The sequence below is a fragment of the Crassostrea angulata genome, chromosome 5 (assembly GCF_025612915.1).
Source record: "Crassostrea angulata isolate pt1a10 chromosome 5, ASM2561291v2, whole genome shotgun sequence".
Classification (NCBI taxonomy): Eukaryota; Metazoa; Mollusca; class Bivalvia; order Ostreida; family Ostreidae; genus Magallana; species Magallana angulata.
The window spans coordinates 56146475-56163655 of NC_069115.1; the positions used below are offsets into that span (position 1 = coordinate 56146475).

Sequence of the window (17181 nt, forward strand, 5' to 3'; positions counted from 1 at the left end):
GGTTTCTATGAAAACTGATCCAACGTTAATAATACTACTTAAAAGCATGTTTAAAAAGTACAAAAAATGATGCGATCGACTGCTAAAATAATTGGTATTTTCTTATAAAACAAACAAAGTTATTTCAGGAACATGCACACTTATATGTATGATTAAGTTATATGGGAAAAGGTACACTTCTGCTACTTTTCTAATCAAATTGAGCTAGCTAGATTAATTGCATCTAAAAAATATTTTAAATTTTTGTTTATTCATTTTAGAAGAAAAGACATATTATTCATTTAACTTTGATAATATTACATAAAAAATAAGTTTTTCAGGTAACCCCACCCCAAACTGTTGGGAAGGGAGGATATAATTATGAATATCAACGTGGGTCTTATGTGCAAGGCTTCAGGAGATATTTCTCCAGCACTAAATCTATGGAACACGTAGAGGCATTTACAAGGCTTTTATTTGTGGAATCAATAATTGAATATGTACTACATGTAAATCTGACCATATTATAAAATCTGTTCACCTGTATTCTATTTGATCTGCTAACAGCTCACATTAAGGCAGTATATACAGACTTATAGTGAAACACACATGTATTTACATGTACTTAACTAAAATAATGTTGCCTCCAGAGTCTCTATTTATTTCTACCTGAAACTGTGTGTGATACTAATCGTATGTTACAACTCTATACCTGATTTGGATTTGAGGGTTTTTTCTTGTACAGCTTGAATAATGATTATGACACATGTATATTTACCTGCCTATTGTATTTAATTACCCATATAAAAAATTATGTTTCTTATACACATACAGTCATATTAATCCGGCTTGTATTTACGATTACTCATATTTTGCCTCCAAATTACTCTTAATGTATATTTACCTGGCTTGTATTTACGTGTATTTCTGCCCCCGGTACTCTTGGTTGCTCTTGGAGCATCATCTTCATCGCTGATGAAGGAGTCACTATATTCATAATCTGACATTGTTTGCCTCCTATTCTGTCCAATCAGATTACATAATCTTTATTCTGAAAAGCAAATTTAAACAGACTATTATAATTATAAAACAAAAAACAACATTAAGTCCATCGAACATTAAGTTTTAACTCTTTTACTTAGAGTATATGAGTTAAAACTTAAAGCAATTAAAACTTTTATAAATTAATTGATTGCTTTGCTTTGTTAACTTAAGAGCTTAAATGAATTTACATAATATGAATTTAAAATCAGCTAAACCAAACACTTTTGTACATGTACCTTATCACAATTCCACAAAAACCTTTTTACTTCAATCTATTTAAACTTGCTCAAATTTGAGGTACATAAAGTTTAATCAAAACTGCCCCAACCAATTTCATACTCAAGTCAATGAGTACAAGCATAGCTTATAAAATTCACTCCTTTCATATGAATGTAAATTATCATACAATCAACGTATAAGTACAGTAAAACACGCTTATAAGGAAGTGCCAGGGATGGGCGATTTTACTTCGTTATAAAAGAAATTTGTTATATCAGTCAAGTATACAACATGTATTAAACTCTTGCGGAATGAAAATCACTTCACAGTAAGCATCAATTCATTATAAGTGTGTTCGCTATAACTGTGTTTCACTGAATACCAATAAGTAAACAGCAATCAAATAAAAAGAAAGAAAATGTATCTCCTGACTGATCATAACAGTGATAACATAGTGGCAAAAAGTATGCAATAAACAAACTTACATTAATTTGATATGATTTTAAAAAGCTAAATCTCTGGGAAGAACAATATGTGTATTTTGTACACCAAATCATTTATTTGATTTTCACTTTACTAGCATATTAGGAATGACATTAACACACCATCATTTTTCAAATCTTCAACTAAGATTTCAACTGGTTCCTAATTCATATATAGAGATCAAAATATGACTGAATTTCGATAAATCAAAGTAAAAAGTGAAATCTTTCTTTGAGCCATGAAGTGTGTGGACAGCCAGTGTTAATCTTCCGAGTGCTAAATGAATGAGAGACACTGACTTCCTTGGATGGGGCACCAGGCAAATGCATGTTAACCCCCAGTGTACCGGTACATGTAAGCCGGCTGAACTGAGACAATGTAGACAAAGTGTTTTGTTTCAGGATACAACATTAAATGAGCACAGAGAGGTTCAAACCAGCAACCTTATGGTTCCTTAGCATAGGGTATGATTACTGAGTCATGGGCTAAAGGAAATAGAGCTAAATGTATAGATAATAATAACGTTACATACAGGCACTTCACTTCAACTTATCTTTGGTCCCCAACCTCACCTTTTTCCCTGTGACAAACATGTGTTGTTTATAATCACTGATACATGAAAAATGCTGCTTTATAATTTTTCATAAGAACTACCCACTATAAAAATTCACACACATTGACAACCCTAAATGATATTATTGAAAATGTGTTACATTTGTATCAACAGTCAATGCTGAATTTACTATTCTCTTTTGAGAAGTGGACAGGCATAGCCTACATCCTCTTCTAAAAAAAAAACTACTGAATTTACCTAAACGATCACAAACTGCTGTGACTTAATTCAAGTATAACTGTAAGAAAGTTCAGGAAAGAATTTCATTTCATTAAATCTAAAATAAAATATCTATATAGTGTGTATCTTAAGAAAATTTGTTTGAGGTACACTACTTGTACACAGTAATTAACTACCGGAAAAGATGGTTAGCACCACATTTTCTTTCAAACAGTTAACAACGTATATATTGTAGGTTTCTAAATACCTGCAGTTACTATAACAGTACTTCAAACTATCAAAAGCAATACAGCATGCGTGCAATAAAAAGAAAATAGAGCTATGTTCAGAAACAGATAAACAAATTTGTTTCCTAAAATGCTGAGAAAATATACAACAGAAAACATATTTTACCGTTCAGTGTGTTAAACAGTTGTTCTGTCATCTACTCCATTATATCATCACTACACATGTGTTTGCTCTGCGACATGGTAAGAAAATATGCGTGAACCGGTGTGACATTTGTTTACCTGCCCAGCAACAAGAAAAACGGATGTGTGGAATTTAATCGACGTCACAAAATATGTGCACCGGAAGTAGGCTGACGTTGCAATTTGTGTGTGTAATCTGACCCGGAAAGAGTATCAGAATACCGAGAAATCCTTACCAATCCAGATAAATCGGAAACATCCTCGATTGATATCTGTATGCAAGGTTGCATATAGCTAGCAGATTGTATATTTCGTATTTCTTGTGCCAGATTTTTAGCAGAATGGGTATCAAGGTGTTCATCACGAATATTTCAAGCAGTACTGATGTAAGTGTTCTGCTTTGTTTACAAAATTTGACAGTTCGAATCGCCACACCCACCTTTTAAGGAAAACATTAAGACAGTTTCTGAATAGATGGAAATAACACTTTATTACTTTATGGAAATGAAACCTTTTAATCTATTGATGTGAAGTATTTTAAATTGCAACATACTGTATTACATTTGATGAAATTCTGTAATGTTATCCGTTCAGTGATCCATATATATATACTTTTCAGGTTTATAATTGGTTAAAGAGAATTATGTTTATGATGTTAACACTTTCAATGCGAAGTTGATACTAGGGAACTTTGTGGTGTATTATATTGGAGTCAGTAGCAATGAATACTTGGAGTGGGAAATCCACAAAATTTCTTTTCATGCCATAGAAATAAAATGTTTACAGTGGTAAACAAGCCAGTCAAATATGTATAAAACTAAGATATTAACTATTTTCATATTCGGCTAATGAATACTACCATTGATATTGACTCTACTGAAGAAATTAATCGGCCAAGGTTTTACACTGAAAAAGCAACATACACAAGACCCTCAGTGTATTAAACTTCAGTTAATATATTACGAATGCTTGATAATTCATTCAGATCAGGAGATACAACAAGCTTTCACTGTCAAAGTGTCATCATGTTCTTTGTTTTGTTCATGATATTGTTTAAAAGATTCAGAAAATTAAGAAGATATGAAATAAGATGAGTTTTATGGATGTTGATTTTCCAATTTCTAACAATGGTTACAGAATTTCCAATTTTAAGCAGAGAACTATGTGTTCAGAAACAAAGCTTGATTAGTTTTATTACAGTGTGGCCCGAAATTAGCATTCAGTAGAAATAGGGATTAACTCCGACAAAAAAGAACAAGTTGGCCTAAGAAGCAAAATTTTAAGATTTTCTTTATTCCATCACTAAAATGATACATTAGTAGTGTTCAATTCATTGATATAAAAGCATGCCCCATAGCTTCCGTGGTAACACTGAGAATTCACTTGCTACAACCTCTTTAGACAAATTGCAATGAAATAAAATTTGGGAATTCTTACTTTCATTTCCTATCTATTTGTTTATGCATTTGCACCAGAATGTGATGGGAAAGCTATCATGATTATTATTGCAGCATTCATTATATATATCATTTTGCAACCTGTAGTTTAATATTTATAAAACATCTGATAATATTGGTGCATATGATAGTATTCCTCATGAACTGTTAAAATTTCAGATCAAGAAGAAGCAGCGGGAATTGCTTCAGACCTTAGAAAGTTTGAAGATTGAGTTTGAAACAGTGGACATCTCTGATCCTTCCAAAGAGGAAGAGAAAAAGTTCATGAGAGCCAACAGCAAACCAGCTCAAGAGGGCAAGGTGCCCCTCCCCCCTCAAGTATTCAAAGATGATGATTACTGTGGGGTAAGCTAATTTGATCAACTGTACTGTTAGTCAAAATAAAGAGAGGGGCATTGAATTGATCTCACTGTCGCTGATTTATAATCATTGTCATTGTTGAGATTATATCTACTTATATTTTTAACCATTTATAACAAACATTATTTCTGCTTTTAATCATTGTAGGACTTTGATGCATTTTCGGAGGCCCTAGAAGATAACGCTTTATATGAATTCCTTAAATTAGCTCCACCTAAAGAAGTTTCCCAAGCATCTGTCACAGTAACAGGGGTAAGTTATTGATATATAATATTAGGTTATTACAGAATAGAGAATCATAATGGTAAGTATGCACAAGAGACCACAATTAAAAACTTGGTAGCTTTTGGGTCCTTAAGGAAAGGCATCAAAGCTGTGATGGCATGAGAGATGCGTATATTTTTATAGTCAATGCAGTGGAGCCAACTTACAGTGAAGTACATTGAAGCGTTTAATAGGGGTTAACTCCAGAAAAGTTTGGGCGGCGTTAAGACATTGCCACTCGTGACTTGAATGAGAGTGAGAGAGAGAGAGAGAGAGAGAAAGTGAATAGAGTAAATTATAAGTGGTGCCGATGAAGAAATAATCATTAGTTATAAACTTGCAAAATATTAATTAGGGTCTGTGTATAAAAATTACATGTATATCCTATATTGGTATAACTTTAAAGCGTTTTAAAGAACGATTGTGAAAATTTCTTTGGCCGCGTGCCGTCGACAACATGTACATGTATAAGAAAGACGTTACGGTAGCTAACCAACTAAATTTCCTAGCATGGAGTCCAAGAATACGGGCATTAAATATTTTGAAATGCGAACAAATGATCACTTATGAATTAAGATGTAGGGAAAAGGAAAGGCAACGCAGGCGGATGCTTAGTGGAAAAATAAGTTTGCAAGTTTATAACTAATGATTATTTCTTCATCAGCACCACTTATAATTTACTCAATTCACTCACTCTCTCTCTCTCTCTCTCTCTCTCTCTCTCTCTCTCTCTCTCTCTCTCTCTCTCTCATATTCAAGTCACGAGCAGCAATGTCTTAACTCCGCCCAGCTACAATCTGATTGGACAAAGGTCAGCCAAAACATTACGTAGAAAATTTTCTAATGTTAACTCCTATTAAACGCTTCAATGTACTTCGCTATAATGGCCATTTTATCACAGAGAGTAAGAACTTTGATGATTCGATTTATGTATCTATCTTGTGATTGTCAGGAGGAAGAAGAAAAGAAAGATGAGGTATTAAGCATGAGCATGGAGTTCAAAGTTCAAGAGGTCATTTCTTGGCGTCATGTGTGCATAAACTTGGGAATGTTAACCAAAATGAAATCCAGTATGCACACATTCAGAAAAGAAATGGCCTAAAATGTTTTACTAATTGAAGTTTAGTTAGTTTTTTGTAATTAATCAAGAGTTATTTCCCTTGCATTATTAAACTGAAATGAACATTGTTATTTCAGACTTCATTATTTAAGTCCTTGGATTTGGTTATTTATTTATGATTTCGATGGTTTAAAGGGCTTTAAAGTATGTGTTTGAAATATTGTTTCACAATCAATAAAAAAGATAAATATTGTTAATGCAGGAAGAAAGAGAAAAAGAAGATGAGGTATTGAGCATGAGCATGCTTATGAAACAGAGTTCAAAGTTCATCTCTGATCAAGATCACAATATAGATTCACTTATTTGAAAATTTTCTTTTATGAAAAATTGTTATTTGCAAATCACAGAGAAAAAAGTGTATATTTTCATGCAAGTAGTCAATATTGTTAAGGCAAATTAATATATTAAAGTACAGTTGAATAATATGGAAATTTTTAGTTTTTTGAATTCTGTATTGTGTAATTGATAGCAGAGGTGCCAATTTTAGATTATTTATGTAGTCAGTTTTGAAGAGTTTATGAATATATTTAAAAAGTTATGCCTGTGGCATTCTAACCATGAATTTGAAATTCACTAACAATTCATGATCTAAAATATTGCTTTCATGTTGTGTTGCTAGCAAATAAAAGAAAATGAACCAATGGCTTTTTAAATTGCCAAGAGTTTTTAATAAGATGCTTGAGAATGTATAAATGATATGATAAACTGTAGGAAAAGGCCATTTTAATTGAGGATGTTGCTGCTGAGGAAGGGAAGAAAATTGATGAAGAAGAATCAAAGACAGAGGAAAAAGCAGATGGTGAGGCGAGTGAAAAAGAGGCTGCACCATCTGAGGAAAAGGTAGAAGGTGAAAGGTCAGAGAGTGAAGTTAAAGAAGGTGAAAGTGCAGAGGGCAAAACCAAAGAAACTGAGGAGTCCCCAGCAACAAATATAGCCAATGATGAGAAAGTAGAGGAGACCAAGGAGGACACTGGGGATGAAGTGAAGGAGGAGGTATATCAGGCACTGAGTGAACCAGAGGAACACTTCTACCATTGACTAAACCATCAGCCCTCCTCTGTACTGCCGCATGGTGTGATGAATTCACCGCTCTTACTTGAAGATCCTCAGCATGTGTTGAGAAATTTCTAGACACCTTGAGTAACAACTTTGTATTCTGAAGAAGTCACTACTCTTACCTGAAGAACCTATGCATGTTTTTAAAAAAATATCTAGAAACCTTGAGTTACAACCCCAAATATAACAATATGATGGGAAGATACTAATAGAACAGAATTCATTTTTTTCTTTATTGGTGCCACTTCCTTTGTGATTTGAAGTGTAGAAAAAGGATTTTTTCCTTTGCATGGTGTGCCGTTTGACCCTCCATCAACTAGAGAGCGATGAATAGACACTTGACTTGACTTCCAGGCACTTCTTTAAAGTTGTGTTCAGTATGATAGACATTGCCAAAGGAAATGGTGTGTGAAGTTGATAAAGAGATGAACCTCAATTAAGCATGGTGTGCTCCATAGACTATACACCTCCCAAACCATTTTGGTAGTGAAATACCAATGTCTGCAACCAGGGGTGTGCTTTACTTGTCTGAATTACACCTGAACATGTAGTTAGATTTCTACCTCAAGACAAACCCAAAGTACTAACAGCATGGTCGAAGTGCAAAGATTTACAGCAAAAGAAAAGATAAAGAGAGAATACAAACTTCTTGACAATTCAGCTTCAATTCAGTGCTCAAACTCTCTCGTTTATTTTGTGTTTATGTTCATTTCTACACAGGAGAAACCCCTGGACAAGGATGCAGAGCTTCCCCAGGTAATGTATTTCTTTAAGATACAGTAGCAAAATATACTGTAACAGTTTAAAGCTGACAGTGGGGGGGGGGGGGGGGGGGAGAAACACCTCATTAAATCCAGAGTATTCCCATAAATTGGGCGTGTACATAATGTGGAGATATTGTTTGTTAGCAGGAAAAGGAGGCTGAAAAAGAGGACACAGATGTAAGTGTTGTGTGTCTGTCTGTCTGTGACTGCCAAGGTTATACAATACTGGTCTGACAGTATACTCTGTGTAGCTAACATTGTGTGCAGATCTAGAGATTTTGATACTAGTATGCGTTTGTCCTTTAATGACAGGAAATGGACCAGTCTGCCACAGAGGTGCCACCTGACGTAAGCGGCATGGTGTGGTTTCTTTTGTTTGTTTTAGTGGATTGCTAGAAATCTGTTGATTAGAGCTCTGTTAATAAACTTGATTAAACTGTGGTCAACAATTGGTTTCAGGCAGAAAAATCCGATGCAAAGACAGATGTAAGTTCAGTATAGTTTCTGATTCATTGTGTGTTAATCAGCATTACATCATATCAAATGTTGTCGGTTTCATTCTGACAGTATATCGTTGTAAATTGCTTTCTGGTATGCCCCCGAGTTTTGATGGAAATTGTTTGTTAGTACCTTTAGTTTGTTTGTATGTTAGGAAAATGAGCAAGATGCTGAAGAATTGGTTGTTGTGGAAACAGATGTAAGTTGGCTTGTCATTGCTTTAGCTTTTTTTTATCTTTTCACCAGCTTTAATTTACCGGTATAAGCAATATTGCCTTTTTAGCATGACTGATTGCTAATTTTCAGGACAAAAAAGATACTGACACAGAATCAGTTGTTGTTTTGGATGCTGAAGTAAGTTGTTTTGGGCTTTAATAATGTCAAGAATTCAGTTCTAGTTTTAAGTTAAAGCAAACATTTACTGTTTTTGATCAAACTTACTGTGTTAGGAACCTAAGGAAGAAGAAAAACAAGAGATGGTTGATGTAAGTGGCATGGTGTTCAGAAGTCTGTGAACTTTATCATTAAAATGTTAGAAAGGATTTTATGATATTGTTTATCGCTTTTTCCAAGCTTATAAAGTTTCTCTGAAGGTAGCATGTTGTTTTAAAATTTGCTTGCATTTTGATTTTTAATCTGTTAGGAATCACAACAGCAAGATACAACAGAATCTAATGAAGTAAGTCCACAGAGTGGAATTGTATGAAACTACCTAACAGCTGATGAATTGGCTTGTTTAGTACACATTTTAAAAGACTCAGAAGAACTTTGAATCTATTTAAAAGAGACAAATATAGACAGAATTAGAAATTATTGAAAACTTATGTAACAGTAAGAGAAATTTAATATATTCTCCAGAAAATAATTTCTAGAGAAAAAAGTACAAGTGTACGATATATTTTTGAAAAATCTTTTGAATGCATATTGTGAATAGGCTTTTGACCAGTAGATAGTACATGTACATTTATTTTCACTGTGATATGCATAGACAGTAAAAGTTATCATTGTTAACAGGATACAGAACCACTTGTAATTGTAGAGGAGAAAGTAAGTGAGAGTGAACACTAATAAATAAAGAGACACAGGAAACAGGTTTCCTCATTGTGTACAGATCTCTCCATAAAGCTGTTGTGAAATGTTTAAAGTACTGTCTCTGAATGGCATGTTTGATAACGATATAAATATCTTATCATAAAACCTCATTCTACTGACAACAAATGTGGTCGTTTTACATTTGATTATTCATAATTTGAATCTTGTGTGGTTATATTTCAAACTTGAGGGGCTATGTTTTAAGCTTGAGTGATTGCGTTGCTTTGGATGTATGTATGTTTGGTCTTGGAAGCAGTAAAGATATGGTTAACAAAGATCTGGCTGTTCAGTTTCTGTTACCATGGTTACATACAACACTAGTTCAGTTACTAATTGATTTTGGAGAGACTGATGTCAAAGGCATGGTGTGGTTCATATATATAGTTCAGGTGTTTTGTAGCAGTTGTGTAGCACGTAATGTGTAAAATGAATATAGGTGCGTTTATATTAAAGAGCGGAGATGGGTCTTTTCACCATGCAGTTCTAGAGTAGAAGATTTGTTTGATTTTATTATTATGATTCTGAAACATTGCCATTAGTTTGATCTCCTCCAATATACAATGTCTTGTAAAAGGACTACTGCTTTACTGAAATAAATTACTTTTAAATCAATAAAACTGTACCTCTGATGAACTTGAATTTCTTGCTCATTATTTTGATGCATTTAAAGGAGAATCAAGATACCAAAGAGGAGGAGGCAACCAAAGAAGAGACTAACAAAGAGGAATCCGAGCCTGTGAAAGAAGAGGAGCCAGTCAAGGAAGAAGAACCAGTCAAGGAAGAAGAACCAGTAAAGGAAGAAGAAACAATTTCAGAACCAGTCAAGGAAGAAGAACCAGTAAAGGAAGACGAACCAACAAAAGAAGAAGAACCAATTAAACAAGAGGAAGAATCAGCCAAATCAGAGGAGAAGGAAGAAGAAGTTGATTTTTGGGCACAGATTGGTAAAGATGATGATGATATTGGTAGAAAGAAGAAAGCTCCTTCAGTAGAAGAGGAGAAACCTAAAGAGCCAAGCCCTGTACCAGAAACAAAAGTCGAGACACCGGCTCAGGAGGATGATGATGATGATTCTATGGAGGCAAGGAGAAGGAGAAGAAGGAAAGAAAGAGAGGAGAAAGAAGCTGCTGATGCAGAGCCTGCTGAGGACAGCTTAGAAGAGCGTCGTCGCAGACGTCGCGAAGAGAGGAAAGCCAAGGAAGATGCGGATTCCATGGAAGTGGAGAGTGCCACAGAGAGGAGGAGAAGACGCCGCCGTGAAATGGCTGATGATTAGGTAACATCTGCATGAGGATGTGTCTATGATTGTAGACTAACAGCCACCAGAGGCAGCCCAAGTAAAAATGGCTGATGATTAGGTAACATCTGCATGGACTAACAGCCAATAGAGGCAGCTCAATAAAAAAAAAATGGCTGATGATAAGAAACTTCTGCATGAGGATGTGTCCACAATGATAGACTAACAGCCACCAGGGACAGTTGGCCCTCCAGTAGATAGATAGTTTCACTTGAGAATAATATTGCTCCAACAAACAATGAGGTTCAGCATGCAATCTCCTCCCCTGATGAACATATGTATATTTATGTAATTAACATACAGTGTGACAGTACATATGTTTATTTATATAATTAACATGCAGTGCGACATGATCACTAAAGCATGTCACAGTTTATTACTGATACAATATTAGGTAAGGAACTCAAAAGCATGTTTTTGATTGGCTTTTTGAAAACAGTAGTCCAGTAGTCACTCTGAAGAAACAGATCGCTAAAGATTAGGAGGTGAAAAAAGGCTTGTGGGTATTTAACAACACTGCTGGTAAATCGTATCGATGTGATAAATTACCACATTGCTCATCGGATGATTTGACATAACATAATGCCTGGCATGAAAATACCATAGAAATGTTATTTGAACTAGGAACTGACTGTGTACATGAGGCCTTTTGGCAAGGACATAAGTCCTACATTACTGATTAGATGGAATTACTGTCCTGAATCCTGGACCCAGCTTTGCTGAAGTATTGAATAAATAAAATTACAGTGAGGAAATCATTTCAACTTTGTATTAACATGAGGCATTAATCAGGATTAAATGCTTGCTGTTTTTATTTTGTTGATTGTTAAGTACATATATTGACTTTTTTCTGCGAGTTGTTGCTGTTAACTCTGGATTTACTTCACAATCCACTTCATTTTAAATAGAATTGTCTCCAAGATATATTACAACAAGAAAATGAAGTAAATGAACACATGCTTACCGGTATAAATAAATTCTTATTAATAAAATATCAAACCTATCATAAAGGCAAAACATAGGATGAACCACATTGTAATTAAAGCTGATGAATATGAAATTATATACCTGGTAGTTATATTTTAAGTTGAAACCATAGGAAATTGATAAGGGTCATTATTTTATCATTGAGGGTTTGATTTTTAATTGTCCAACTCGTTTAATCTCTTTGTGTCAATTTCAGATTCCTGATACTACCTGTTTCAATTGCTTGAACTTCTTTTGTTGTAAGCCCAATGAATTAAATGCCACTTTTCAGTATTTTGTGTTAAAATAAAATTCATTTAAAAAGACTGTTGTGTTGGTTTCATTACTTTAGTCTTTTGTTATGGATGCTGATATTGTTAGTTTTCTAATTAAGATATACCGGTATGTGAGTATATAGTGTATGTTAGGAATGCCCACTAACAACAGGCTTCTTTTTTTTATTACTTTCAGGTTTATTGTTATTTTCTTCTGCATTTTATTAAATTGTTTAACTAATCATATTGGTTTTAATTGATTCTACCTGAAAAGTATTGTACATTTTGTTTTTGAGAAAGTCCTAAATCCTGGATGTTTACAATTTCTGATGTTTTTGTTTTTCAGGGAAAATCAGAGGATGAGTAAATATAAAAGAAACCTTAGTCTTTCCCAGGTAATTATGATCAACCTTAGTATTTCCCAGGTAATTATGATCAACCTTAGTCTTTCCCAGGTAATTATGATCAACCTTAGTCTTTCCCAGGTAATTATGATCAACCTTAGTCTTTCCCAGGTATTTATGATCAACATTAGTTTTTCCCAGGTAATTATGATCAACCTTAGTCTTTCCCAAGTAATTATATCAACCTTAGTCTTTCCCAGGTATTTATGATCAACCTTAGTATTTCCCAGGTAATTGTGATCAACATTAGTCTTTCCCAGGTATTATGATCAACCTTAGTCTTTCCCTGGTAATTATGATCCACCTTAGTCTTTCCCTGGTAATTATGATCAACCTTTGTCTTTCCCAGGTAATTAAGATCAACCTTAGTCTTTCCCAGGTAATTATGATCAACCTTAGTCTTTCACAGGTAATTATGATCCACCTTAGTCTTTCTCAGGTAATTATGATCAACCTTAGTCTTTCCCTGGTAATTATGATCAACATTAGTCTTTCCCAGGTAATCATGATCAACCTTAGTATTTCACAGGTAATCATGATCAACCTTAGTCTTTCCCAGGTAATCATGATCAATCTTAGTCTTTCCCAGGTAATTATGATCAACCTTAGTATTTCCCTGGTAATTATGATCAACCTTAGTCTTTCCCAGGTAATAATGATCAACCTTAGTATTTCCCTGGTAATTATGATCAACCTTAGTATTTCCCTGGTAATTATGATTAACCTTTTCTGAAAAATCTACAAATTACTAATAGATGCAATATTTCCTATTTACTTCATGTACTGTCTTCATTCATGTTATTCATAGACTTTTGTACTAAGCAGATTTTAGTTTTCAAATGTAATTTTCATACACCAATGCAAGTCCTAAAAGAGGACAAATATGCGCTGTGGATATTACCACATGTGCAACAACTTAGTGCAATTTTATATTTGGTACTTAGGATTTGATTAATTATGATACAATTATTGCAAAAAAGTTGAAGGTCTAGCATTGGCCACAGAAGGAAAATTCAAATTGTTTAGCTGTTCTGGAGTATATTTATGTCCAGCTTAGCCTGAGACAACCTTATTCCAGTCCATTTTAACCTTTTGTCAGTAAATTCACTGTTAGTCTTAACCAAATCATATTGATAAGGTCCTTAGGGTTTGGTTACAGTACATATTTTAAGTTCCATTCTCTGTGAATAGGACTTAAAATGATGACAGTTTTTATAAGGTTTATTGATTGAATCCTGACTATTAACATCAAATTGTATATTCCCTAGGTGACTCTTAAAATGCTAAAGGGCCTCAACCCCCTTATGATACATTTGTAATGGTCTTGTGTATTTTGTAGGTGCTGAGTATAGGTCTAAGGAAGCTGCCTCTCATTTTCTTCATTTCCAACCCTCCAACTGCAATGATCCATCAGTGGCAATTCTCCAGTGAGATTAGCTCAACAAAGCTCGGCTGTTGAGATACTAGTACTCATCCAAAACTTGTCTTGTGATAAGGAGACTTTCTCCATATTCCCTCAGTTTTTCGATGTGCAATGCTATTAATTCTTTTCGGAGGGAATTCCTTGTTTTGTTTTATTTGATTTGAAAATTTTGTGTGTATTGTTTTCTTTTTTTAAAGAAGCAATGAACAAGAAACAGTCTCTGTTAATATGATTTAGATCTTTGTCTCTATTGAAGTACTCAAAAAGGGTATATATTCAGGATTATCAGTCATCAACTTTGCTTTGTTTTAATTGTGCTTATATATGCTTTTTGTGCAAACAACTTTTTTACAACACTATTTATGGGGGAAACAGAAATATGCCATTTCTTAAATTACAATTTTGTCTCATCAAATATTTGGGTAGTTATTGTCTTGGCAGCATGATAATGTATGAAATGTTAATTGTTTTTAACCAATTTTGGATACTGGTTTTGATGCTCAATTTTAAGTGTCCCCAGAAGATGCATAAATAATGCAGAATCTCTCTGAAGATAGGGTTGAATAACAAGCTATGTGCATGTAGTGCTTTGGTGTAGCATTTTTTTTATACAGGATTATTTTTATTTTACAGTGTATATGTATATTACTAATGATAGTACTATGATGATGACAGTAGAAGTCCCACCTATCTCCTATGTCTCCTCGTACTTGACCGGTCTCCAATAACTCGCCAATAATTCCTCACAGTCCTCTCTCCTTCCAATGGTAAAGAATGGTTAAAAGTTTTAATTTTAGTTAACAGAAGGAATTTATGACAAATTTTACAAGGGAAGCTAAAACTCTTGGTCTTCTTGGATCGTTATCATCTACGCATTATGTGAGATATTGGGCGACTAGTCAAGTTAAATGATTACTAACATATTCCAATAAGTTCAATAGTCTATTGTGTTCATATTCCAAGCCAGTGGATTCACATACCAAGGGCCAGACCTGCAGGACTGCAGCTTTAGAGACAACGAACTGCCCTGTGCCATGTGTGATGTGAGCTTTAGTCAATGCTTTAACATGAATCATGGGAAGTGGATATCATTTATTAATGTGTTGTTACATGACATGGTTTAGTTCTTTTTGTTAGTTTGTTATTTCCGTTTCCTTGTCTTTCAAAAAAATTGCAATCTGTTAAGTCTGACACGACACCTTTGATACCTGGCAGAATGTATGTACTTATTATAGGTATAATATTTTGTTATTCATTTATATAATCTTTTCTTGCCAAAGTGTATAGCTTTTACTTAAGGTACATCCAGAATAAATGTAACTGTTTGATTACAAAGCTAATCCAGGGTGATTTTCATTCAAAACATCAATTTAAGCTTTGTCCTCTCAGATTTAATCAGCATTTTGAAGTTTCTTATGATTTGTTCAGACAACTTTTTTCTGTTTGTAATGTCTTAAAAATAGTTTTTGTCAAAAAATAAACTTTTATGTATTTTCCTGATTGTAACAGTAAATTGTACCAAGTACCAACTAAAGCTGTTTTTTTTGCTTACATTAGATAAATATTACCTTAAAATGATATAATGAGAGGCCTATGGGTTGCATCACTCACCTGAGCAGCAATTCCAAGTGTTTGTGACAATGCTTTCATTCAGTCTATTCCTATTTGGACACGCATTCCCATCAACATCTGCGTTTATTTATCATAATGTACATGAATCATAAGTGAAAAATGGCAGGGAGGGGGTTATATTGGAAACATATTTTGACAATTTTTCTGTGGAAATGATACGGGTGAGCATATGAAACATGAATATACATAAGTTTTTAAATTTGAATACTTTTATTCAAAATATGAAGATATGATACGATTTGGAAAAAACCCACACTTGTATTTTGGGCTTATAACCACTTAAAATCTTTGAAAAAATGGTTTGTAAAGTTATATATTTTGGCCAAATACATTAATAGGTGTATTGTCTTTCAAAGTATTTCCCTTTTAAGTGTGGGGGGGGGGGGGGTGGGGTCAACGTGGCTTCTGTAGATGAATTTTAAGGATGGATAGTCTATAAGCCAAGAAACGGGTAGCCTATAACAACCCTGCGAATGTTATTGTCATCTAAATTTTAAACCACGTGGTTTTATTTGACCTTTTCTGTTTCGCAGTAAAAGTTTTATATAGTATATAAATAGTGCCTGTTTGGGAGGGTAACAGTTGAAATTGACATCCCGAGAAAACCATTGTCAACCGACGCGAAGCGGAGGTTGACAATGGTTTTCGAGGGGTGTCAATTTCAACTGTTATCCTCCCAAACAGGCACTATTTATTTTGTTATACTGAATGTCTTTTTTAAAATTTTTAAGAAAATTTTACTGCTTTTATATAGGAATAACGTGAATTCTACAGCGAACCGTACGCACATAATTTTCGCGCATGTAACATTTTTTAATGTTACCCGTTGCCAAGTGCGTTGCTAACGCTGAGGGTAATAGTAAATATTATTAACTGCGTCTTAACCAATCAGATTTCAGTATTTAACATGAAAGTATAACAATCTATTTTAGAGAATCTAGGTACATGCACTTGTAGTCAAATATAAATTCTAGAGGTTTATTGATTTTAAACTTTATCTTCATTAATTGGTGGATAAAATGTGTTCTAGAAACAAACAAGACAGTACAAAAAATAGTTTTTTTCTGCTGTTGCGACAATTAACATGCGTAGTAGAGATTCCCTCTTAGAATTAATTTTCGATCCGCGCCTGACCTAGTAATAACATCAATAGTGAAACAGGCTGTACTATTTTATGCAGAATGTTCCTTGTAAATGGCTCGATACACTTAGTTTTTATGCAAAACATTCACCCATTAATTTTTTAAAAACATGGTATTGCACACCACACTGTTTATATTATCAACCACTCTACACGTGGTTGAACACGAACGATAACTCTGTTCTGAATATCATCGTTTAATTAAAAAAAAAACGCTAGGTGGTGAAATGAGACAATACATCTTAAAGGATGGTGATGTTTTAACAAAAATCAAAATAGAATATGATATGAAAATCGACCAATACTTACGTATTTTGATAATATAATCCGAACACTTATACTTCCGCTTGAAATTTCACAGGAAGTTAACAAATCTCGGTGAATTCTCGTGAACTTTCATTCGAGCACCTCTGGATTTATTACATACCTAGCAACAATAAAGAAAACAATCCGAACACATTCGCAGGGGTGTATACATAAGCCGAGCACGAAATTTTGAATAGA

General features: G+C 33.9%; 2 protein-coding genes across 30 annotated transcripts in view; one reads left to right on the forward strand and one right to left on the reverse strand.

Moving 5' to 3' along the window:
- The window catches only part of LOC128184456 (uncharacterized), a 32485-nt gene extending 29422 nt beyond the window's left edge, over window positions 1–3063 (reverse strand). Inside the window, exons 1-2 of the mRNA XM_052853942.1 lie at window positions 2912–3063; window positions 884–1030 (exon numbers count right to left, since the gene is read on the reverse strand). Coding sequence (XP_052709902.1) covers window positions 884–986 — 103 coding nt within the window. The 5' untranslated portion in view covers window positions 987–1030; window positions 2912–3063. The remainder of the gene's footprint in view (window positions 1–883; window positions 1031–2911) is intronic.
- Window positions 3064–3111: 48 nt separating this feature from the next.
- On the forward strand, window positions 3112–15438 carry LOC128184453 (neurofilament heavy polypeptide-like). Of its 29 annotated transcripts, none has more exons than XM_052853909.1 (18): window positions 3112–3314; window positions 4545–4730; window positions 4893–4997; window positions 5962–5985; window positions 6332–6355; window positions 6841–7122; window positions 7906–7941; window positions 8094–8126; window positions 8262–8297; window positions 8409–8435; window positions 8602–8646; window positions 8754–8801; window positions 8897–8932; window positions 9091–9126; window positions 9462–9494; window positions 10210–10815; window positions 12424–12472; window positions 13821–15438. In XM_052853909.1, exons 1-16 carry the CDS (start codon window positions 3270–3272, stop codon window positions 10813–10815), a joined length of 1602 nt encoding a protein of 533 aa, XP_052709869.1. In that variant the 5' UTR covers window positions 3112–3269; the 3' UTR covers window positions 12424–12472; window positions 13821–15438. The 29 variants fall into 29 exon arrangements, with proteins under 29 accessions (XP_052709869.1, XP_052709870.1, XP_052709871.1 ...); XM_052853910.1 differs by having other exon boundaries at window positions 8097–8126; XM_052853911.1 differs by having other exon boundaries at window positions 6862–7122.
- Window positions 15439–17181: the final 1743 nt, after the last annotated feature.